Consider the following 10,425-nt stretch of genomic DNA (forward strand, 5'->3'; position numbering starts at 1 on the left):
CGAACCATGTAAGTGAGCCACTAGGGCATCGCTAAACATGTGAGCCATTTCAAAACTTAATATGAATGAGGTTATATAACATGGTCCCAAAATATATGTAAAAGGACAACTAAGGCCCATTTCACATGTAAGGTATTTATAGGCCCAAATAGCACGCAAATAGTATACAAAACCTATCAAACATATAAATGGGCCACTAAGGCCCAATAACCTAGAAATGATCAAAATTAATCCATTTGTTTGTTTATTGTTGGTTTTGGTTCAAGTATTCACTAAAATAGCATAAAAACCATTTTTTATAAAAATGACGTTCTTGGCCCAATAAGCCAAAAATTTACAATTAAGGCCCAATTTTTGTAAGAATAACACTTTAGTCCCCATTTTGTTCAAAACTTGTGTTTATGACTAGTTTGTGGTAAAAATAACATTTTAAACCCATTTTTGTCAAAAATATCATTTTTGGCTTGATTTTTGTGAAAACACACATTTTTCTGGTTTTGGGCTTTTCTGACCTGGTTGTTGGAAAATTTGTAGAAAAATCATCGTAAGTCGAAATTTGGATCCGTAAATTGTGGAAGTTTTGAAAATTTGTCTACTTTGTTCAAAATGTTTCTCATAATTTTTAATGGCTTCTAAAAAGTGTGAAATTGCTCACCTTCACAGGCTGGTCCGAAATTATTTCAAATCTGATAGACAGTTTTGTAAAATTCGTCAAAAATTGTAGAAAAATCGTATGAAAACGTGAGAGTAGTCATTTTAAAGGTATAACCTGAAATTTTTTCATGTAAAACAGTTATGAAAAATATTATCATTTAGGTGGTCAAAACAGTTCGATATTGGACCAAAACGTTTCTGTCAAGGGCTGAATTTTGAGTTTAGTTTATAGATCTTTGAACACAACACTCATTTTTGTTATTTTAAGTGTATAAATTCCAGATCTACTAGTTTACATGTATTATATGTGATAACACATACTTTTCTCAAGGTTTTCATGTAGATCCAAGTGATAAACTTAATATTCTTAACATATTTTTAGATTTATGAAGTAAATAACACATAATCAACAAATAAGTCATGAAAAACACACATATTCATGCATATACACATAGATCTACATAAAGCAACTTGTATTCTCCCCCAAAACCAAGTAAAAACCGAAAATAGGGGGTATGAACTCACCTTGGGGTGATGGATCGGTTTTTGATGAAGAAGTGGAAGAAGATTTTTGATCCTAGCAAGCTTTCTTGAGTAGATCTTGAACTTAGATGGTTCTAAGAACATGATACACAAAATGGTATGAGTTAAGAGGAGATTTTTGAAGAAATCAAGAAGCTAAACCATGGATCTAAGCAAAAACTTACCAAGGATGATGACGTTGGTGAAAAATCCTCTTGAGAGCACCCAAAATCTCGAAATTTTGATGGAAGAAGGAGGTTTTTCTAGAGAGAATTCTTGAGTTGGAAATGAAGAATAATGGTGGTGGTGAAGAACCCTATGGCCGAGAGATAAAGAAGAGAGAAGAGAGGAGTGCATGGAAACATGAGAGTGCTTGGTTACATGATGAATAATTGCCTAGTTATCCTCTAAACAAAAATGAGGTGGCATGGTTTAAGTTAATTATCAATTCCCCCCCCCCCCTTTTTTTTACACACATGGGCCGAAGATTTGGGCTTAGAAGGTAGGAATGGAATAGTTTAAGCCCATTAAGCTTTAGTTAGGATTTTTGGAGTCTAATCATAAATTTTCAGCCCATTGGGCCTTTAGGGTATCTCACGGCCCAAAAGTATAAAAGAATGGGTTTTAAAGTCCATTAAGGTTAATTGGAGTTGTTATGGCCCGATAAGGCCCATTAGGGTTAGAATGAATCATTATAGGCCCAAATGGTCCAAAATGTTATAGATTTGATGAATTGATGATTTATTGGTCCCTTAGGCCCAATAAGAGAATCCTAGTCCATAATAAACTTGAGTCGGGATTTCTAGGGTTCCTAACCCTTACTTGCCCATATGAGATGTATTTAAATGAGCATAGAGTGTAGTATTCACTTAGAGTACAAGTTATTACACTAGGTGAATGATTACATAAGAGTAGAATTTCCTAGCTAAAATGCTAGTTGTGACATCATCCCCCCGTTAGAGGGAATTTCATCCCGAAATTCTTTCGAAAGATAGGATCATGAATGAGAGAATAGGTAAAGGTACTTCTGCTTCATCTGGTCTTCGCGTTCACATGTGAATTCCGATCCACGCTTGGCGTTCCATCGAACCTTCACAATCGGAATGCGGCTTTGTTTTGTACGCTTCACTTCCATATCCAATACCTCGACTGGTTCTTCGACGAACAGGAGATTCTTGTTTATTTCGATCTCTTCTAAAGGAATGATAAGAGTTTTGCATGATAGGCACTTTTTCAGATTCGAGACGCTAAACACGGGGTGTACATTGCTGAATTCGGCAGGTAGCTGCAGCCTATAAGCCATTGGACCAATCCGGGCAAGAATCTCGAACGGTCCAATGTATCGCGGGTTCAGTTTTTCCCGTTTCCTAAAGCGAATCATTCCTTTCTAGGGAAGACTTTCGATAGTACCCAGCCTCCGACTTGGAATTCCAGAGGTTTTCGTCATTTGTCAGCATAACTCTTCTATCTGTCTTGTGATGCTTGAAGTCTAGTTCTGATTTGGATTATCTTCTCTATCGTTTCGCGAATGGTTTTCTGGTCCCGTGAGAGTACTGACGAGTGATCTGTATTTATGACCATAAAGAGCCTTGAAGGAGCATCCTTGATGCTCGTGCGATAACTGTTATTGCGTGAGAATTCAATCAAGAGCAACCGGATATCCCATGACTTGCTTAATTCAAACACCCAGACTTGTAGCATGACTTCGAGTGGTTGAATGGTCCGTTCGCTTTGGCTATTGGTTTGAGGGTGGTAAGCAATGCTCATGACTAGCTGTATTCCTATAGCCTTCCGAAGTGACTGTCAAAATCTTGAAGTAATTCCGTTATCTCGATCCACGCAGTGCTTCCTCCGTGATACTCTCCAGCTTTGATGCTTTCAAGGCTGGTCGTAGATGTTGACAGTGTTTTGTTCTCGCTTCGCGAGCGGACGAGTACGTTATTGATGAAAATAATGAAAAGGCTAACTAGGAATGGTTGGGAAAACTCGGTTCGTAGGGTCCATGAATACCGTGGGAGCATTCGTTAGACCGAAGGGTATCACAACGAATTCGAAATGGCCGAATCGAGTTCGGACAACAGTTTTTGGAAAATTATCTTCTTGGACTCGGAGTTGATGATAACCGGATCTTAGATCTATTTTGGAGAACCAACTAGCTCCTTGAAGCTAGTCAAATAAGTCGTCAATCCGAGGAAGTGGGTATCGGTTTTTGATAGTGAGCTTATTCAATTCCCTAAAATCGATGCACATTCTGAAGGATCCATCTTCTTGACGAACCAGACCGGAGCTCCCCAGGGTGAGAAGCTTGGTCCGATGAATCCTTTGCGCAACAATTCTCTCAATGGACTGGATAACTCCTGAATTTCGGCGGGAGCTACCCTGTTGGATGAATTGGCAATTTATGTGGTTCCCGGTATGAGGTCGATTCGAAATTCGACCTGTCTCTCTGGGGTATTCCCAGAAGTTCCTCGGGAAATACATCTGGAAAATCGCATGCTACTGGAATACCTTGTATGCTTACTTCTTCCTTGGCCTTGTCCACAACGTGAGCGAGGAAAATGTAGTTCTTCTTGTTCAGGCACTTCTGTGCCTTAATGCATGAGTTAAGACGAGGATTGGCGCCAGGTTCATCACCATAGGTTATTAGAGTTTCGTGATTGGGGAGGTGAAGGCAAACGAACTTCTCGCGACACATAGTATCAGCACGGTGGGGGCTTAACCCAACCATGTTGATTATCACATCAAAACTCCTAATATTTACTGGCATTAAATTTATTTGAAATGAATGGTTGTTTAGTGTTAAGGTATACCCTACATAAATATCCTAGGTTAATTTAGTTTTTCCCATTAGCCATGTCCACCGTGAAGGCTTTGTTTAGCTTCTGGGGTTGTTGTTTTAGTAAGTGCTCGAATTTGTTATTAATGACGCTTCGCTTAGCTCCACTATCGAGTAAGATGCAAGAAAAAGAGTTGTTAAGTGGGAACGTACCAGTAACAACTGTCGGGTCTTGGACTGCTTCGCCTTGACCCAAGGTCAGGACCCTTCCTGATCCTTCTGCTCCTTGATTGTTAGCCTTGGGGCAATTGTGCCTGAAGTGACCGGTTTCTCCACACCCATAGCAGGTGTGACTGGTCTCATCATTGGTGTTGTTGTTAAGGTTGTTGCGATTGTTGTTGTTTTTGTTTGGCTGACGATTCTGTCGTGGATAAGTTCTACAATATTTGGTGGTGTGACTCTTTCGGTTGCATTTCTTACAATGCGGCTCCCGGCAGGCTCCCTTATGATGGAAATTGCACTGGTTGCATTTTGGAAGACTTCCAGTATATGCTCTCGCTGGTGTTGATGTAGTAGGGGTCATGGTCGCATGGACAACAACAACATGTTGCTTCTTCGAGAACCCATGAGCGGGCTGTCCCTTTCTCTTACTTCCAGACTTCCGCTTCCTGTTCTTAAGCTTGGGGTTTGGAGTGCCTTGATAAGCTGTCACTTGTTGGTTTCCATGCTCGTTCCTACGACTGGAGTTGTCAATGCTATTTCCACCTCTGTTGGTGTTGTTTGCGTTGAGTTGTGTCATAGCAGCGGTTACTGCCGCTGTTACAGCAGCTTGGAATGTAGCAGAGTCCATCTGCAGGAGCGGTGTCTCGTGGGTGTGCTTGTTATTTCTGTGGGATGACATTTTCCTGCTGCATGATGATAAGCCAGATCGTAAGTAGTGATCGTCATTCCTGGTTGTACTCTATAAATTTCGCGTCTTGTCGTATGATTCTCATTGTTTCCATCTACATCCCTATGATGTATTTACGGTAGTAGGTAATCGCAAATTTGGCACGATCGTTACGTCTATCCTTAGAGTATATGGTTTGTTTTTGGTTTCGAGATCCTTAAGTATCTAGCGGTAATTCAGATATGAATGACATCGGAAATGATCATTACGATCGTTACCTCTAGCAATAGTTATGGATGATTTAGATATGAATGACATCGCAAATTTGGCACGATCGTTACCTCTAGCAACAGTTATGGATGATTTAGATATGAATGACATCGGAAATGATCATTACGATGAAGAAAATCATCAATTCAGTTATGGTGATTCAGAGATTCTGCATAATGATGAAAATCAATCTGAAATCCAAGGTAATTCTGTTACTGATCTCGGTTATTCTTATAGAATGATGTTGGTGATAAGTTTATGTTACTGCATATTATGCTTATAGAATAATGCACATATAACATTGTGGTTTTTTATGATTACAGTCATATGAATGCAAATTATTCTGATTATATGTTAACATGGTGGTATATTCTTTTTTGTAGTTCAAAGTGACAATGTTGCAGCACAATATGGCTCTTGCAAACAATTCATTGGAGCTGATGGTTCTTTCTTTTGGATTCCAGAGGTTGAAGCTAGTTGGATACCTCCAATGGGTTCAATTTTCAAAGATATCAAAGATGCTATTAAGTGGTATAAAGGATATGTATTAAGATCTGGTTTTGATATTAGAAAATCAATAGAGAGGAAAAAGAGTGGAATCACAACTTTGAAATATTTTATATGCAATAGAGGGGGATTGCCAAACACTTCTACCTTAGACACGATTAGTGATGATCATAACAAGCAATTGAGAAATAGTAATTGTAAACGCACAAATTGCAAAGCTTTTGTTGTATTCAAAGTTATACCACATTCTTCAGAAGTTTACCTGTGGCGCTTTGAACAACAACACAACCACGAATTGATCTATCAAGATTGTATGCATCTTTCAAGAGCTAAACATCAGTTGGATATTGTTGATCAAACTTTTATACATAAGCTTTCGAGTGCAAAGGTGGGGGCAACTACAGCATATAGGCTAATGTGCGTTATAAAAGGAGGATGTGAATTTGTTGATGGACTAGAGATAGATTGGAAAATTTTTACAAGGGATATAAATTGTCACATCGGGGGCACTGATACAAATTTGTTGATTACAAAGCTTCAGAATCGTAAAGAGAATGTTACAAATTTTACATACGAATACAGATGTGACAAGAAGCAGTTAAATGCTCTCTTTTGGGCTGATGATACTTCAAAACAAAACTTTGAGTTATTTGGGGACGTTGTTTCGTTTGACGCAACATATTGTACAAACAGGTATTTATTCTAGAATTATAAACATTTTTTAGTTATATATTCTAATGGTCTATTTTGTGTTTTTTTAGGTATTGTATGGTATTTGTACATTTTACTGGCATTGATAATCACAAAAGGTGCGTCACTTTTGGAGCTGGTCTATTGTGTAGAGAAGATTCAAATTCCTATATTTGGTTACTTCGAGCATTCTTGAAGTGTTTTGGAAAAGCACCAATCATGGTCGTGACCGATCAAGATCCAGCAATGAAAAAAGCTATTGAGATAGTATTGCCATACACAAAACATAGATTTTGTATGTGACATATCACAAGTAACTTCCATTGAAGGTACTAACATTATTGTTATATTCTTATCAATATAAATATGACATTATTTTCAATATAAATATGACATTATTGCTCTTTTCTTATCGGAATATTAAATGACATTTTTTTAATTAGAATAATATATTAAATGAAATGCCTTTTTATACTGTATTATATTTTTATCAGAATATTAAATGAAATATTTTTTGTAATTAGGATAATATATTAAATGAAATGCCTTTTTATACTATATTATATTCTAACAGAATAATATATGAATTGTTTTTGAAGGTAAGCTGGGAAACAATGAATGAATCAGATTTTAAGGCGGACTTCAATAGTATAGTATGGGACTCCAAAATTGCTGTGAAAGATTTTGAAATGAGATGGGATGCATTAATGGTAAAATATAAGTTACAAGACAATAAATCGCTGAAAGATATGTTTGATTTGAGAAGCAGTTGGATTCCAGCTTATTCTAAAGATGTACCGATGTCAGGTCTACTGAGAACAACTTCTCGGTCGGAAAGTGAGAATTCAGCATTCAATAGGGTATCACATCATGGTTATACGTTAAACAATTTCATGAATGCTTTTGAGTCTGTTATGGAAAGTCAAAGGAATAATCAGATCAAATTTGATTTTGATACATCTACTATAATTCCAATCATCAAAACACCTCTTGAAGATATGGAGAAACATGCATTTATGGTATACACCAGGACTATTTTTCTCATGGTGTAGAGGGAGATTCTTCATTCACTTGTTTTTTGTTCACAGAAGAGTGTTACTTCAGGCGTTGTTTCCGACATATGCATTGTCAAACATAAAAGGACAAATCTATCAAAGAAGAAGGTAGTAGTTGAGAAAAAAGAAAAAGTTGACATCGATTGTGAATGGAATTTTAACACAAGTGAAGGTGATTTCGAGGTAATGTTGACATTTTATAATTCTAATATTATAATTTTTATTACTAAATTATTGTCTTTAATTTTTTTTATATTATTCTAATTTTTCTTTTTAGAATATAATTAATGATCTAATACTTTTGAAAAATATTCTAATTTTTCTTTTTTGAATATACTTAATATCCTAATACTTTTGAAACAGGTTGAATTCAACAGATAAGATCTAACGGTGAAATGTTCATGCATGCTTTTGAGCGGTTTGGAATTTTTTGTAGACACATCTTCTGTATTCTAAAGATTTATGACATACAAGAGATTCCGTCAAGATACATTCTTAAGAGATGGAGAAGAGATATTATCTCCACCACAATTTTGAAAAGGACGTTTAGATATGGTGATTCGTTTGGAAATGTTGAGAAGGTTGCATACAAAGCTTTTTCCATGCTTGATCAATGCTTGTCTTCATTAAGTAATGATGACAAGAAGTTAGAAGAGTTCATGCAAAAGATAGAAGGTTTTATGACCGATATTGGTGAACAAGGTTCAGACGAATCACCGATTACAAAAGAAGCTCATATTGATAAAATTTACGGAGCTACTACGAATCCTGAAGTTGTTGATGTTGAAAATCCACCTATGGTGAAGAATAAAGGTTCTGGTACAGGAAAACGTTTAAAAAGTGTTTTGGAGAAGGCTACTATTCAAGGTAACAAGAAATCAAGATCATGCAAAACATGTGGGGTGAAAGGGCATAATTCAAGGAAATGTTTGACATTGTTGAATAACTCCAAGGTACAAAGTGCATAGTTGTGTCTAGAAATATATTTCGATTTTTTTCTTATTTCAATAAAGTTCAATATGACCATATAGATAAAAGTTTGAATTTCTTTAGTTTGGACATTTTTCAGATGTTTTGGTTTGTGATGATGTATGAGAAATTTGGTTTGTGATGATGTATGAGACATTTGGTTTGTGATGATGTGTGATACATTTGAAAACATATTGATTCTTCTAATATTTTCAATCTTTAATTTTTGCATTGAAGTATATACGAATGATTGCAGTATAATGTTTTGTTATCAAATTATTATAATACAAGATTATACATGTAAGAATGTTATATAGGTATATGCAACATCTAATATTATTCTAATAGAATAATGATGCCATTATACATTATTCTATTAGAATATTCTAAAAAATTTATGTTTACTATAGAATATTCTACCATGATCATTAAGAAGTGATCATAATACCAACTATACATTAAGCATTAATCACTTAATAAACCATATTAAGTTTCTTACATAATACTAGGCCTCATTTTTTTTGTCTAATTTGTTCAAAATAAGATAGATATTACAAAAGGAATTGTTGTTAAGTCACCATAACCACGTTTATAAAATTCCAAACTTCTATCAAATTCTATTTATTACACATTTCCAATTCATCCATTCTATTGATACCTTCCTCTAACATCTTTTTTCTAGTCGCATGATAAAATTTTCCAAATTCGATTGCCTCTTTGATAACTCTCTCCTTGTGGTTGTTGATTTCATGTGTAGCAATCTTAACAGAATATAAGGCATGTAATTTTACAAATTGCACATCTTGCACATCACCGCCTTTTTCCATTTCCACATTCCACTTTCCTTGCTTTTCTCCACAATATTTTTCCATATGTCTCATTAAAAGTGCTCCATTCTCTGTTGTCAACTTCTTTGTGTTCCAGTCAATTTCTTCATCTTCACTGTTGTTGATCGCAAACCTTTGATTTTATTGACGATAAATGTAGTTTTCTCCAGATATCGTATAAAGTACAATTTCTGCAATGTATATTAACAAAATTACATTATCCAATCTATTATATTGTAACTTTAATACATTTAATAAATGTAAATGAAAACTTACTAATGATGTAGGTGTCATTCCATAAGTTTCTCCTAACGATTTTGTTTTTATGCTGTCTATAATATGAACTTGTGGATATGTTAGGTTGAAAACAACAGCATACACCTGATCACCATTATGTATTGGGAAAACCACCTGCAATTCCAACAAATTGATCAAAAAGTTAACATAATTGCTATCCTTTAATAATGTAATATTTTAATTAATAAAATATTCTTACGAGTTTAAGATCATTGAAATCTACATCTGCCTTGAAATTAGATAGAAACTTATCAACACGAGTCTCAAAAGTTAAAAAACGCTCGTCAAAAGATTTAGTTTCATCTAATAACTCAGAACTCTGTAACCATAGAAAACAGAAAAATTAGAATATCTTGTTATAATTTATACCTAAAATATAAAAGTTAAAATTGTAAAAGAATTTACCATAATTTTGGTATTGAAGAAGAGGCGGTATGGTTTACTTTTTGACTTTTGTTCCTCGTAATTTAGAACAACAACCTAAGAATCAATCAGACGATGATGTATAACATGTTCAGGCCGCATGCTCTCAAAATCCTGTCTACGCATAATCTCTCCCGTATTTGTTTCAAAAAGTACCTCCCTTAATTTTAAACATGAACAAAAACTATGTCATCGACATTAGAATAAATATCCACATGTATTATAGTTAAACAACGATTCAGAAAAATAATACATGTTTAATTGAAATAGCAATAGTTAGTGACTTACATTCTATTTTTATCCTGTGCACATCTTATTAGAACCTGAATCAAAAGAACATTCTGCAAATTGATTCTATCAAATAAATTCACAGCTTTATCCATATATGGTGATTTGTAAGAACTTATATCATTCTCCCCCGTGTCACCATTTTGAGATTCAACCCTTTCATGTGATCCCTTTTTTTCGTTTTCATTGTTTTGATTATCAGCACTTGAAAAAATAGGATCTGAAAATAAATTAATGAACTTCTCTTTCAATTCATTT

The 10,425-nt window shown here is 35.0% G+C and overlaps 1 protein-coding gene across 1 annotated transcript; it reads left to right on the forward strand.

Moving 5' to 3' along the window:
* The first annotated feature begins 5,133 nt into the window (after nucleotides 1-5,133).
* On the forward strand, nucleotides 5,134-8,474 carry LOC145157798 (protein FAR1-RELATED SEQUENCE 5-like). Its single transcript, XM_079076789.1, has 7 exons — nucleotides 5,134-5,314; nucleotides 5,495-6,311; nucleotides 6,380-6,575; nucleotides 6,908-7,327; nucleotides 7,397-7,546; nucleotides 7,741-8,316; nucleotides 8,433-8,474. The coding sequence occupies exons 1-7, from the start codon at nucleotides 5,134-5,136 to the stop codon at nucleotides 8,472-8,474; spliced, it is 2,382 nt and encodes a 793-aa protein (XP_078932915.1).
* Nucleotides 8,475-10,425: the final 1,951 nt, after the last annotated feature.

Source organism: Lactuca virosa, chromosome 2 (assembly GCF_052849685.1).
Source record: "Lactuca virosa cultivar CGN04683 chromosome 2, Lactuca_virosa_CGN04683_v6, whole genome shotgun sequence".
Lineage (NCBI taxonomy): Eukaryota > Viridiplantae > Streptophyta > Magnoliopsida > Asterales > Asteraceae > Lactuca > Lactuca virosa.

Excerpts from the sequence above, each read along its gene's own strand:
- LOC145157798 (XM_079076789.1), top strand. The coding sequence starts at position 5,134 with ATGGATGATTTAGATATGAATGACATCGCAAATTTGGCACGATCGTTA. Across the intron at positions 6,312-6,379 it reads GCAACATATTGTACAAACAG|GTATTGTATGGTATTTGTAC; the intron begins GTATTTATTCTA and ends GTGTTTTTTTAG. Across the intron at positions 7,328-7,396 it reads TGGAGAAACATGCATTTATG|AAGAGTGTTACTTCAGGCGT; the intron begins GTATACACCAGG and ends TTTTGTTCACAG.